The sequence below is a fragment of the Mytilus californianus genome, unplaced genomic scaffold (genome assembly GCF_021869535.1).
Source record: "Mytilus californianus isolate M0D057914Y unplaced genomic scaffold, xbMytCali1.0.p SCAF_4, whole genome shotgun sequence".
In the NCBI taxonomy this organism is placed as follows: domain Eukaryota; kingdom Metazoa; phylum Mollusca; class Bivalvia; order Mytilida; family Mytilidae; genus Mytilus; species Mytilus californianus.
In genome coordinates this window covers 31,148,767-31,164,667 of record NW_026262690.1, presented here as the reverse complement: position 1 = coordinate 31,164,667, position 15,901 = coordinate 31,148,767, and the positions used below count along the sequence as shown (strand labels likewise).

The window sequence follows — 15,901 nt, the reverse complement described above, 5'->3', positions numbered from 1 at the left end:
ATTTGAGGTCCTTGGTCCAAAAAAAAAGAAAATAGGGTCAAGGTCAAATGTCAAGATCATTTTTAAATTTGGATTTTGGCTTATTTTCACCTCTTTTTAAACACGATATAAGATATCGACAACATAATTTTACTAAATTGTTAGTTGCGACATGTCGTAACACATACATATCGGTTTAAAGTGTACGCTTACATCAAATTAGAGTTTTCTCCCCTCTTTTATTTAAAAATATGCATATGGTGATACAACTCATGAACCAAATATAATTAAGTCCTAGGGTCATTTGATTATAGGTCCTTGGTTGATGACCTTGAAATTGAGCTCAAGGTCATAGGTTAAATTGACGTTCTAAATTTTGACCTTTGCTTTTACCTCATATGAATACATGATAAATCCATGGGACTTTTTGCATTACGTTTCAAGCCATTTAATCTTAGAAAAGCCAACCGGAAGTGACCTTGTGTAAACCGGAAGTAGCTTTTTTTGTATTTGATTAATGTTAAAGTTTATAGAACCAGATATTGTTGGTATCAGTGTCAATTATATGTTTGAATAATACCGGAAGTAACATTTTTCAAACCGGAAGTAACCAATTATCTCACTTATTTAAAAACTATTGTATAGAAACCATATATTTTTGGAATCAGCGTACAATAAGCTATCATTTGACGCTGGTAATGACACTTTAAACCGTATTTTATTATTTTCATATTAAAATATATGTTTATTTGTGGAAAGACCTTCAATTGTTCTCTGAACAATTAGTTTTTAATTATATTATTATTTATTTAAATAATAATTAATTCTGTACATATAAGAGAGAAGGATCAATCCCCGGTGATCAACAGTCCCTGTAAATAAAGGTACTTTTAAACATCAAATGGTGTTCAGGTCTACACATAGATGTTATGTCAAATGAAATGTTACAGTTTATCATCAATATCTCGAAATTTTAACCATTTTTGTTATCAAAATAACAAGCTGTTGAACTTTTTATAATTTGTCCCAAATTTCTATGTAGTTAATGATCACATGTGTTTATCATACTGTTTGTAACCTAGAATGTTTTGCTTTGCAGATTATTTGTACACATACCAAATATATGCATATTATTACACAAAATACAACAAAGAAAACTAAAGACTGAGCAACACGAACCCCACCAAAACTGGGTTGATCTCATGTGCTCCGAAATGGTAAGCAGATCCTGGTCCACATTTGGCACCCGTCGTGTTGATCATGCAAGTTCAAACCCGGTGATAAGGATTATTCTCAAGGTTACATTCGTGAAAAAGGGGACGGAATTGTAGTTACGACAATTGGAATATATCCGTCGACATCTGTGAAACAGATATTCTATAACGGTCAACCAACTCGTGATGGCGTCGGTAAAATTTACTGATGATTTCTATGATGAGTTTGGAACTCTTGGTTAAATAGCTTCCTTGTGAGCAACAACCCTCTATCAAGGAAATCATGATAAGTTATAAAAGCCCTGGGATATCGTATCAACTGGCAGATATATACTCCGTATGCAGGCGCTGCTGGTATGTTGCTACGTAGAAATGGGAAGTTTACAATTAGGAAGCTGAAGTCATGTCAATTTCTAGATGTAAGTCAAGATATGAGGCAGACTTAAATGTATCTGTTGTATCCTTTATCTCAAGTTCGATGGAATCGATGTGTTCAACATAGTCACCATATTTTGAATTATTTAGTGATAGAACATCACGTTATAGCGGAAAGTGAAGTTAAGGGATACTGCTAACTTCTTTTCTTTCTTTGCAAGTCATACGGCTTTATGTGTTAGGTAAACATCTGCCTGTTTAAAAAATCTTAGGATTATAATTGAAACCATGTATTTTCTCTGAATGAACTTATAAAGTTAGAATACACTGATTTGGTATTCAATGTTTGTGTTTATTGCAATTGCAAAACTTTTCAACAGAAATCTAATAGCCTGATTAACTGGCTTGAATTTACTATTTACATTTCCGCCAATCCTCTACTATTCAAATGATCTTGCTGATGATCTTAAAAATATAGTTGTTTCTTTTATTTTATTTCATTTATTTACCAATCAAAAGTCCCTATAACATTCAAATAAGAGAAAAGAAATGAAATACTTTAAAATAATTTAATGAAATTATGTTATTCTTAGTCTTGATACTTTAGGTAATCATGGCTACCCAAGATCAAGCCAGATATATGAGATGTCGCCTTGTACTTGGTGATGTACTTACTCAAATAATAAGGGAGTACATGGAACAGTCTGGGACACAGCCAGCTTCAATAGAGCGTTCCATTTTAGGAAACACAAAATTCAAGAATCGTCTTAACCAAAAAGAGATGTGTGTGATACAAACATTACCAGCACATGGATTCAAAAAATTTGACATAAGCCTTATGTGTAAAATAGCAAGATATAAGAGTTTTTCTTTGCTGATTTCTGACAAACCAACCCGAGGATGGGGAGCTAATCCCCAGCAAAACGAGTCTACAGTTGGAGATAACATAGAGCGTATTAGGTTATGTAGAGATGACATCTCACATATGGCTGATCCATCTATTTCAGAAGCTGATTTCCATCGTCTATTTTCAAGATATATAGACATAGCTCAAAGAGCAGAAACACATCTGCAAACACAAACGTTTGAACACAAAATATTACAATACCAAACATGTAATCTAGACCAAGAAATGGAGAATAAGTTCACACAAATGGAAGAGGAATACAAACAACAGATAAGAGATTTAAACAGTAAGAGTTTCATATGATGTAATAAATATGAAAATAAGGAGATGTGGCATAAATTGTCAATTAGATAACTATCCACCAGACACAATAAAGTCCGAGTCTGTAATCATTTTCTCATAAAAATCCTACGACTAAAGTTGATCGTAAGTCATGAACCATTCAGTATACTTACGATCAACTTTAGTTTTAAGAATTTTTGTGAAACTGATCTTTAATAAAGCGTTTGTACACTACTATCCCAATTTGCAATAATATTAGTTTGTTAATTAAATATAAAAATAAGAAGTATGGTTTTGAAAATGGGAATAGTTTCATGATAAACCATGATCAGTTGTTCTCCGTTCATTTGAAAACTGTACTTATTTATGAACTTATGAAGTCAAATGTGATCCATTAAGTTACATATACTTTAGTTTTGTAGTTTTATAGAAAAGGATATTTCGATTGTGTATAAGAGCTATGGATAAGATCCCCTGCATTTAGTTTGCACCATAGCCTTTTTAAAAAAGTCCTTCGAAGTTTATTAAAATTCAGAGTATGACAAATTCTTATGTTAACACTGAGGCTTTAACATTATGATGTATTTCTGAAAATGTAACCAAATTAAGATTGCCCATAGATGGCTCAAACTGTAATTTTAGTAGATTTTGGTCAGATGTTGAGTAATTATCGCCAAAACAAAATTACGAAAAACTTTCTTAACCAAAACCAATATTTAATTTATAGTAAAGTAATGGTTTGTCTTTCAAAAACTAATCTATTCATGTTGGTTAAAGAACGATGTCCTTCAAGGCAATTGTTTACAAAACATGACAATCTCGAATTTTTCTCATTGAAATGAGAGAAAATATAGTTCGCCTATTACTTATAGTATACTAGTATGAGAAACGGACCTAAACACAAAGTAGAGGCTCTTAAGAACCTGTGTCGCTCACCTAGGTCTTTGTGCATCTTCAACCATGACATCTCTCCAACATTGTATACTAGAGTATAATTTATGACATAATCTCTTTTTTTTTTATCTTGTATTGGTAATAATAGCCATTTTGAAAATTTTATACAGGGAATGCACATATATGCATAGCTATATATCTTTCTGTAAATTTTCAGAACATTTAGAGCATTTTTGATCATTTTAAAATTTTTGACATTTTTGCAGTTTCCATGGCAACGGTGGCCATTTTGGAAATTCCAAAGTCAAAAATCTCATCTAGACTTGCCAGTTAACAATCATATTAAGTTTCATAAAGTTTTGAGAGTTTTGAAATTTTTGAAATTTTTGAAATTTTTGCTGGTTCCTATGGTAACAGAGACCATTCCCAAAATGTAATGACAGATGCCACATTGGTACATGGCAGGGAATATACCATCAAAAATTCAATGGATTTGACCTACCATTTTAAGAAAGTAAATGCTACTTTAAGGTTTTTGAAGCATTTTGACCATTTTTACATTGTTTGCATGGTAACAGCAGCCATTTTGGAAATTCCAACTCCAAATGCCACATCTACAAATGTTGCTCATCATTACTGTGAAGTTTCATCAAGTTAAAAGCATTTTGAAATTTTTGAAATTTTTGCTACAGTTTCCATGGCAAAATAGTAGTTCCGATCAATGTCAAAATCAAACAAAACCTGTATATAACGGACAGCTACATTGTATAAAAATTCGATGATTTGAAGTTTAAGCATACCCAAATAATTCACCAAACCCTAAAATTTTTTTTCTCACCTTTCTTTGGTTTCCATGGGGATGGCAGCCATTTTTTAGTTCCAAAGTTGCACTGCAACTCGAAAGTCAGGGTTCCTTGTTATAGTGAACAATCATTTAGATTGGTTCCTTTGGCTCTAAGAAAACTTCCGGACAAAATTAGGTGGAAGAAAAATAATAATAACTAGATTTGGCATTGCAAGCAATAGCGGATAGCACCCTTCCCCAATTGCCAGGCGAGTGGCATCCATTTAGAAAATTCCAAAGTCAAAGAGTGCATCTACACATGCAAATTATCGTTTTTGTAAAGTTTCATTAAGTATGGAGCATTTTGAAATTTTGGACATTTTTGCTGTTTCCATGGTTACGGCGGCCATTTGGAAAATTCCAACTTCAAAATGCAACTCTGCCTATGCCAGTTACCATTTCTGTAAAGTTTCATCCAGTTTGCAGCATTTTGATTTTTTTGGAAATTTTGGATATTTTTGCTGTTTCCATGGTTACATTGGATAATTCCAAAATTCTAGAAGCAGACATCTCATTGCCACATGTCATGTTATATATCAATACAGTTTCATTGACTTTGGTCAAATACTCTTTAAGAAAATGCTGATTTTATGCACTTTCCCATAGGGTCAATGTAAAACATGCCCCATGTTTCCATGACAACGGCGCCCATTTTGGACTATCCAAATATTATCTTGACATCTTAGCATACTGGGTAACATTTTCATAAAGTTTCATCCAGTTGGGTCTTATAACGAAAGAGTTAGAATTTTTGATATTTTAGCTGTTTCCATGGTAACGGCGGCCATTTTAAAAATTCCAAAGTCGAACTACAGCTACATATGGTGCTACCTGTCATAATCTATCATTATATAACATAAAAAGTACATAGGAATAATTCAACACTATCACATGACTAATCACATGACTATTGTTCTAGAATGTTCCATGAAAATTGACCCCCTAAAATAATGCCAAGATGACCCCGGGCTGAAATAAAAATTGTGGAATGGACACCTGGACATCGGTCTCTTGTATTACACAAAACTTAAAGGTTCTACCAGTAGCGAATCAATAGTCGAAAAATGATCCCACCCATGTTCCGGCCCCAAATAGAGCCAAGTTGACCCCCATTTGAAATAAAAAATAGTGAATGCACCCCTAGGGATACTACCCCAACATCATACCAAATATAAAGTTTCCATCATTTAAGGCTTGCAAGAAAATGGTCGGACAAATTAGGGTTAAGAAGAATAATTATAACAAGTAATCCTGTGTTAGGATGCTAACACAAAAGTCGCCAAAACGGCCCCCAACCATTGTTCTGCTGTTTCCATGGTAACGGCAGCCATTTTGAAATTTCAAAGTCGGATATCACATCTACACGTGACAGGTCACATTACAATGTACTAACAAGTTTCATAAAAATTGAACCAATTTTCAAATTAAGGCATTCATGTTTCCATGGTTACGGTGGCCATTTTGGAAATTTCAAAGTCAAATGCCACATCTACATAAGACAGTCAACATTTGTGTAAAGTTTAATTAAGTTTGAAGCATTTTGAATTTTTCTACATTTCTGCAGTTTCCATGGTAACGGCAGCCATTTTGAAAATTCCAAAGTCGGATGGCACATCTACACATGACAGGTCACATTACTGTCAAGTTTCATAAAGATTGGACCAAATCTAGATTTTTCGCATTTTTGTTGTTTCCATGGCAACGGCGGCCATTTTGGAAATTCCAAAGTCAAATCCAAATCTACATACACTCGTTAACATCTCTGTAAAATTTCATTAAATTTGAAGCATTTTAAAAAAAATTCACATTTTTGCAGTTTCCATGGTAACGGCGGCCATTTTAAAAATTCCAAAGTCGAATTACAGCTACATATGGTGCTACCTATAATAATCTATCATTATATAACAAAAAAAGTACATAGAAATAATTCAACACTATCACATGACTAATCACATGACTATTGTTCTAGAATGTTCCATGAAAATTGACCCCCTAAAATAATGCCAAGATGACCCCGGGCTGAAATAAAAAATGTGGAATGGACACCTGGACATCGGTCTCTTGTATTACACAAAACTTAAAGGTTCTACCAGTAGCGAATCCATATTCGAAAAATGACCCCACCCATGTTCCGGCCCCCAAATAGTGCCAAGTTGACCCCCATTTGAAATAAAAAATAGTGAATGCACCCCTAGGGATACTACCCCAACATCATACCAAATATAAAGTTTCCATCATTTAAGGCTTGGAAGAAAATGGTCGGACAAATTAGGGTTAAGAATAATAATAATAATAATAATAATAACAAGTAATCCTGTGTTAGGATGCTAACACAAAAGTCGCCAAAACGGCCCCCAACCATTGTTCTGCTGTTTCCATGGTAACGGCAGCCATTTTGAAAATTCCAAAGTCAAACTGCAAATCACCACATGCCAGTTAACATTCCTCTTGAGTTTCTTTCAATTTGGAACACTTTGATTTTTTTCGTATTTTTGCTGTTTCCATGGAAACGGCGGCCATTTTTTACCATTCCATAGCAAGGTGCACAACTTTACATGGGGGTCCTCATTATAGTAGAGTTCCATCAACATCGGTCCATTGGATTCCAAGAACTCGCGCGGACAAAATGTGTGGAAGAAAAATAAGAAAAAAAAGAAACGTAGAATAACAGTATGTCACCCCAACTCCGTTGAGGGTGCCATAATAAGAAAAAAAAGAAACGTAGAATAACAATATGTCACCCCAACTCCGTTGAGGGTGCCATAATAATAATAATAATAATAAATAACGGGACAAAAACATAAAGTCCCCAAAACTCCGTTTTGGCGACTTAATAACAAGTAATCCTGTGTTAGGATGCTAACACAAAAGTTGCCAAAACGGCTCCCAACCATTGTTCTGCTGTTTCCATGGTAACGACAGCCATTTTGAAATTTCAAAGTCGTATAGCACATCTACACATGACATGTCACATTACTTTCAAGTTTCATAAAAATCGGACCAATTTTCAAATTTTGGCATTCGTGTTTCCATGGTTACGGTGGCCATTTTGGAAATTCAAAAGTCAAATGCCACATCTACATAAGACAGTCAACATTTGTGTAAAGTTTCATTAAGTTTGAAGCATTTTGAATTTTTTGACATTTTTGCAGTTTCCATGGTAACGGCAGCCATTTTGAAAATTCCAAAGTCGGATGGCACATCTACACATGACAGGTCACATTACTGTCAAGTTTCATAAAGATTGGACTAAATCTAGATTTTTCGCATTTTTGTTGTTTCCATGGCAACGGCGGCCATTTTGGAAAGTCCAAAGTCAAATTCCAAATCTACATACACTCGTTAACATCTCTGTAAAATTTCATTAAATTAGAAGCATTTGAAAAAAATTTCACATTTTTGCAGTTTCCATGGTAACGGCGGCCATTTTAAAAATTCCAAAGTCGAATTACAGCTACATATGGTGCTACCTGTAATAATCTATCATTACATAACATAAAAAGTACATAGGAATAATTAATCACATGACTATTGTTCTAGAATGTTCCATGAAAATTGACCCCCTAAAATAATGCCAAGATGACCCCGGGCTGAAATAAAAAATGTGGAATGGACACCTGGACATCGGTCTCTTGTATTACACAAAACTTAAAGGTTCTACCAGTAGCGAATCAATAGTCGAAAAATGACCCCACCCATGTTCCGACCCCCAAATGGTGCCAAGATGACCCCCATTAGAAATAAAAAAAATAGTGAATGCACGCCTAGGGATACTACCCCATCATCATACCAAATATAAAGTTTCCATCATTTAAGGCTGGGAAGAAAATGGTCGGACAAATTAGGGTTAAGAAGAATAATAATAATAATAATAACATTAAGAAGAAACGCGACAAAAACATAAAGTCCCCAAAACTGCGTTTTGGCGACTTAATAACAAGTAATCCTGTGTTAGGATGCTAACACAAAAGTCGCCAAAACGGCCCCCAACCATTGTTCTGCTGTTTCCATGGTAACGGCAGCCATTTTGAAATTCCGAAATCAAACTGCAAATCAGCACATGCCAGTTACCATTCCTGTGGAGTTTCTTCCAGTTTGGAACACTTTGATTTTTTTCGCAGTTTTGCAGTTTCCATGGAAACGGCGGCCATTTTTTACCATTTCATAGCAAGGTGCACAACTTTACATGGGGATCCTCATTATAGTAGAGTTCCATCAACATTGGTCCATTGGATTTCAAAAACTCGCGCGGACAAAATGTGTGGAAGAAAAATAAGAAAAAAAAGAAACGTAAAATAACAGTATGTCACCCCAACTCCGTTGAGGGTGCCATAACTAGATTTGCCATTGCAAGCAATAGCGGATGGCACCCTTCCCCCATTGCCAGGTGAGCGGCAGCCATTTAGCAAATTCCAAAGTCAAAGAGTGCATCTACACATGCAAATTATCATTTTTGTAAAGTTTCATTAAGTTTGGAGCATTTTGAAATTTTGAACTTTTTTGCTGTTTCCATGGTTAATGCAGCCATTTTGAAAATTCCAACTTCAAAATGCAACTCTGCCCATGCCAGTTACCATTTCTGTAAAGTTTCATCCAGTTTGCAGCATTTTGATTTTTTTTGAAATTTTGAACTTTTTTGCTGTTTCCATGGTTGCAGTGGATAATTCCAAGATTCTAAAAGCAGACATCTCATTGCCACATGTCATGTTATATATCAATACAGTTTCATTGACTTTGGTCAAATACTCTTTAAGAAAATGCTGATTTTATGCATTTTCCTATAAGGTCAATGTAAAACTTGCCCCCAGTTTCCATGACAACGGCGCCCATTTTGGACTATCCAAATATTGTCTTGACATCTTAGCATACTGGGTAACATTTTCATAAAGTTTCATCCAGTTGGGTCTTATAACGAAAGAGTTAGAATTAACGGCAGCCATTTTGAAAATTCCAAAGTCGGATGGCACATCTACACATGACAGGTCATATTACTGTTAAGGGCATCCGATACAGTTTCTCGATATAATGTCATTTTCATAATTTTGAAATATGTTGTAGGCCTGGGCGAGTTATAACAAAAAACACAAAATTAAACATAGGTCACCGTGCTTGTTTTCGAGAAAATTGAGGCTGAAAATTGGGGATTTGTGCAATTTTGTAAAAAAGTTAGGCAATGTTATAAATTTTTTGGAGTAGCTATTCTTCGTCGTAAATTAATAAGATTGGTTTCAATCTGAAGCTGTGATAAATGACAATAAGGAAAAAAATAAATCTATACAAGAATGACTATATAATTATCCAAGCCTTGCTTGACATTGCGGACAAGATGCTCAAAGTGGCATATTTTTTAACCTAAAAATATGGAAATAGGGTGATTCTGAAAATGTCATTTTTCACATTTTTCTACATTAACTGCATTTTGTCATGTTTTCTCCAAATCTCAAATAAAAAATATATGTCACCGTGCTGGATTCGAAGATAAACGCAATTTATCCTAAAAATTGCGTCTCCCCTTGATAACCTCAACGTTAGCGCGAAAATGCACGACGTCGCTGGCAGACAATTTCGACGTCTCCTGCAAATTATCTCTGCAAGTTATCGGCGACATTTTTCAGATGCATAAATATTGCTTATAAAGAGCTACCTATAAATTGGTAATATTGTTTTCGGAAATAACATCATGTGAATCATAAATACCTCTCTCTGTTTGTGGTCCAAGTTAGAAACATCTCAAGTTATTACGGACTTGATATTTTTTACGGCTTTTAAAATTTTAAGACTCGCGGCAATTTAGAACTTGACATGCAGGTACATGTACTGTACACACTCGTGTATTGTTTTATACCATATGTTGACCTCTAGATGTTTTTGTTTTGTTTTGTTTGGTGGGCTGCTGTTTCATTATCATACCCCTTAAAATCCTTTATTCACGTTTTAAACACTTTTAAGAATTTAAATGTATTAATAAAATCAAACTTTTATTCTGGTCAATGATTACAGTTGAATAAAATTTGGAGGCTCCTACTGTTTTTAACCAGTTATAAAGTTCACTTGTACATACTTATTTTCACTAGATCACAGCACAAAGGTTACTTACCATTGCTTACATGAGGTCTTTTCCTGCAAACGGAACTTGTCAGAAAAAAAAATCTTATAAAGCAGAATCTTCAATTTGCTAAAGGAGGCTTTTACCAGACAGAGAAACTGTACCATAATCATGAAATTTTTCAGAATTTTTCAGAATTTTTGATTTGGCAAAAACGGTTGAATTAATATCTGGAAGACTGAACAACGGTTACCTATACATCCTCCATAACTTTGGGTTTGTTTTTGTTTCTTTTTATTCTTCTCCCAACTCCCAAATTACGATTTTAAAGCAAGTCACTTCTTAAAGCATTCATAATCTTGTACTATTATATACTTTCTCCTCAGTATTTAATGCTTTTTTTGGGGGGTGGGGGTGAGGGAGGGGGGGGGGGGGTTATTGAATTTTTCAAGTGTACAATTCTTTCCAGATTTTTATAAAACTTATATCGTATGGACACGTTCGAAAATCAGTGCCTATCAACTATTTTTTAAAAGAGTTATGCCATTTGGAAATATTAATTATATTGGAAATTGCATTGTATTTGCTGTCAATCCGCCATTTTTCTAACATATTTGTAAAAAGTTTTGAAGAAAAAAAAAATATTGGTTATTGCATTTTGTTGGATAAAATACGTGCAACGCGGAGGAAATTGGAACTTTGTTCTTTTATAAAAGTTGTATCATTGTAAATATTAGCGGCATACCATTATTTATTTAACATAATAAATGGAATAAATTGTTCCGTTACTTCTTCATGTTCCTAAACTTTCGGTATTAGTTTTAAAAAAAATCATTGGTTTTCTGCGCTGTAATAAAATGTCAGAAAATCGGATTCAAATCAAAATTTGATCATGTATGATGAATGATAAAAAAAATTATAATTGACATGCATTATATTAGTAACACCGAAAGGGTCAGTCGTCTTGAGATTGCTATATCCCTAGAAAGAGCAGTCTTTTGTGTTAACGGCGTATGTTTTATTTATGACGTTATCGTTAACTGGACGCGTCTGACCAGAACGAATAGTTCACTTTGTTTTGTGGCCAAGCCGAAAATTGTAAAAAAAAATATGAATAGGAGAGAACTTAAGAGTGATATTAAAAAACAATTCAAATAGATTATTCCGAAATTAATATATCATTTTATTCCGTATATGACAAGGAAAAAAAAAAGAAAAAGTTTTGCTACAATATTTCAAAGTATCGTGGCAGAATTTATGGTAATTGGAAATTTTTATTTCTGTCACAAAACCCAAATCTCTCATTTCATAAAGAGCTCTTCAAAATTCGAACGAATGCTGCAGACTCAAATCACAATTTACATATCCACCCTTTCAGTGTCAAAATTATACAATACCTATAAAACTTTCTATGACTTCTAAAAGTAGATATTGTTTAAATTATGTCCTAAATTGTTAATTTTATCAAATCCGTTGAAATGTCACACTTGCCGTTTTTTGACGTTTCGGCGTATTTGTTAAGTGTCTAATGAAAAGCAATTGGCATTTGCGGTCTTTTCTACGATCTGAAAATTTATTTAAACGTGATAAGATGTTTTTCAAGTGAAAGAGAAAAAAAATAAGTCGAAGTTTCAAGGGAAAATATTAAAAAAGAAAATAAACGCGAGCTTTTTATTTGTGTCTAGTCAAAATGTCACAAAACGCCGTTTTTTACAATTTTGTTACAAATATGATAAGTCATATAATACAGTTTTGGCGGGGGAATTTTTGAAATTACAATAGCACAAAAAATACTATATATTAACATTAAAATATATATTTCAGAAATTTATTTGAACCCATTTTCGACTACATGTCGAAAGTATTAACGTCACAGTCAGCGACTACTTTTGTCAAGTCATAATGTCACATCATGCTTTTTTACTCGTTTTGACGTTACGTTCTGTATAACTTGACATGTAGTGCCCTACGTCGCAAACATCTCATGCAAAACCATAACTTTTTTTATAATTTTTTATATATATACTGTATCGGTTTTCTTGTTCATAGTTGAGATTAGATTTACTTTTGTATATGCATTTGGCAAATTGGGCACAGGATGTTTGCGCTTTTTCATACATAACACGATAGGAATTTGCGCTTCAAACACTATTGACATTTACGCTTTAAATTTTGATACACCTGTAGTAAATTGACCGGACATTTACGCTTTTTAACTTTAATATAAAAAAGAAGACGTGGTATGATTGCCAATGAGACAACTCTTCACAAGAGACCAAATGACACAGAAATTAACAACTATAGGTCACCGTACGGCCTTCAACAATGAACAAAGCCCATACCGCATAGTCAGCTATAAAAGGCCCCGGAATGACAATGTAAAACAATTCAAACGAGAAAACTAACGGCCTAATTTATGTACAAAAAAACAAATATGTAACACATAAACAAACGACAACCACTGAATTACACGCTCCTGACTTGGAACAGGCACATACATACATACAGAATGTGGCGGGGTTAAACTTGTTAGCGGGATCCAAACCCTCCCCTTAACCTGGGACTTAATCGTCTACATTTTAATAAATAAATTCAACTTGTATTTGTCGTTAGCTAGTTAACATTGGCACAGTCTTAAACATAAAAGTATAAGATTATAGAGACAGGTACGGTAAAAAATGTCTATGTCACAATGGTTTCTTATCATTGTACAACAGTTTATAACATTAAAATTCGATATATTAATGAACAGGCGTCTCAGTCAAGAATTGAGAAATAGAGACAGGAATATATATTTGAAATGAGGGCGAAATACCAGTCAGGACAACTTACAAGAGCAAAATTGTTCAAACACGAATGTGATATGGAAAGACTATTTAACTTTTAACCATAAAGAAACTTTTGTAAAAGCGCAAATGTCCTATACAAAAAGCGCAAATGTCCACATTTAAAAAGCGCAAATGTCCTATATGAATTGAAGGCCAAATGTCCATTAAAAAAGCGCAAATGTGAAATGAAAAAGCGCAAACGTCCCGCGCCGGGCAAGAAATCAGATTAAATATGTTTGTTGTTGTAAATTTTGAATTTGCTTTCAACAATAGATAGTCATACTCAACCTTTAATACAGGTAATGAAATAAACGCTTCAACTAATAACATTTTTATCCAGAAACTATCAAAAGCGGATACAAGAAAGCAGCAGTAAAGACAGTGGTTTAAAAAAAAAAATATCCTGTTACAATCAAAAGAAAGAAAAAATATCTTTGCTCCAAGGTGATACTGTATTAATAAATATAATTTATCTGCACTTTAAGAAATATGTGCTGCTTTTGCTTTTCGGTTCTATACGTAGCAAGTCAAGCAAACAGCTCATACAAATTATGTGGTGAGCTGCACGAAATGAAATTTTTACGACGCTATGATCCGTTATTTGTACAATGCATGAAAAATAACGTCAAAACTAACACCAACACCGTACGCGACGTCTATACGATATTTTGTTGAAGATCTCACAGAAACTTCAAAATGAGGAACAACAGAAACAGTAATGTGTTTAATTTCTAATAATTTTATTAAACTTTTATCCTGTTAGAATCAAATGCGCTAATCTTAATGGTGTAGAAGTTAGCATGCATGAGAACATAAATTGGTGCATCGATTGTACAATATATCGTTCTAATTAGGGAAAATTACACGCATAACGTCCCGCAGAAAGTGACGTTTTGCGGGAATTTGAACGCTTAACGTCGCGCCAAGAGTTAACTCCCTTGAAACTGTATCGGATGCCCTTTAGACTGGTTCCCGATCGCAATATTCAGTATGTTTTTTATATTATCAGGTATGATTCATGTTACGTGACAGCGTATGGTTATTAGCTAATACCTGGAACGTAGTACCGGGAACCAGGATAGATACCCTTAAGTTTCATAAAGATTGGACCAAATCTAGATTTTTCGCATTTTTGTTGTTTCCATGGCAACGGCGGCCATTTTGGAAATTTCAAAGTCAAATTCCAAATCTACATACACTCGTTAACATCTCTGCAAAATTTCATTGAATTTGAAGCATTTTTAAAAAATTTCACATTTTTGCAGTTTCCATGGTAACGACGGCCATTTTAAAAATTCCAAAGTCGAATTACAGCTACATATGGTGCTACCTGTCATAATCTATCATTATATAACATAAAATGTACATAGAAATAATTCAACATATCACATGACTAATCACATGACTATTGTTCTAGAATGTTCCATGAAAATTGACCCCCTAAAATAATGCCAAGATAGCCCCGGGCTGAAATAAAAAATGTGGAATGGACACCTGGACATCGGTCTCTTGTATTACACAAAACTTAAAGGTTCTACCAGTAGCGAATCAATAGTCGAAAAATGACCCCACCCATGTTCCGGCCCCCAAATAGTGCCAAGTTGACCCCAATTTGAAATAAAAAATAGTGAATGCACGCCTAGGGATACTACCCCAACATCATACCAAATATAAAGTTTCCATCATTTAAGGCTTGGAAGAAAATGGTCGGACAAATTAGGGTTAAGAAGAATAATAATAACTAGATTTGCCATTGCAAGCAATAGCGGATGTCACCCTTCCCCCATTGTCACTAGATTGCAGCCAGTTTTAAAATTTTAAACAGTGAATGCACATATATACTGATGGCTATACATCTTTCTGTAATTTTTTAGAACATTTAGTGGATTTACAAATTTTACGCATAATTTTTCCTTTTTTGCCTTGTTTCCATGGTAACGGCAGCCATTTTGGAAATTCCAACGCCAATTGCTGCTTCCACACATGACAGTCAACATTATTGTGAAGTTTCATTAAGTTTGAAGCATTCTGAAATTTTTGAAATTTTTGCTCCTGTATCCATGGTAACATAGTAGTTCCAATGATTGTCAATATCATTCAAAACCTGTATATAATGGACAACTATATTGTATAAAAATTTGTTGATTTTAAGTTAAAGCATACCAAAATTATACACCAAACCCTGAAGTTTTTGGAGCAATTTGACCTTTTTGCATTGTTTCCGTGGTAACAGCAGACATTTTGGAAATTCCAACGCCAAATTCCACATCTACCAATGTTGCTCATCGTTACTGTGAAGTTTCAAAAAATTTTGAGCATTTTGATATTTTTGAAATTTTTGATGTAGTTTCAATTGCAACATAGTAGTTCCAATGATTGCTAAAATCATCCAAAACCAGTATATAGTGGGCACCTACATGATATTAAAATATAATGATTCTAAGTTTAAGCATCTCCAAATAATTCACTAAAACCAAAAACTGGATTGTTTCACATTTGTTCCGTTTCCATGGTAACGGCAGCCATTTTTAA

General features: G+C 33.9%; 1 protein-coding gene across 1 annotated transcript in view; it reads left to right on the top strand.

The window, feature by feature from the left end:
- Positions 1 to 2,181: 2,181 nt before the first annotated feature.
- LOC127736901 (uncharacterized) overlaps positions 2,182 to 15,901 on the top strand; it is a 28,515-nt gene continuing 14,795 nt past the window's right edge. Inside the window, exon 1 of the mRNA XM_052247466.1 lies at positions 2,182 to 2,761. Coding sequence (XP_052103426.1) covers positions 2,182 to 2,761 — 580 coding nt within the window. The remainder of the gene's footprint in view (positions 2,762 to 15,901) is intronic.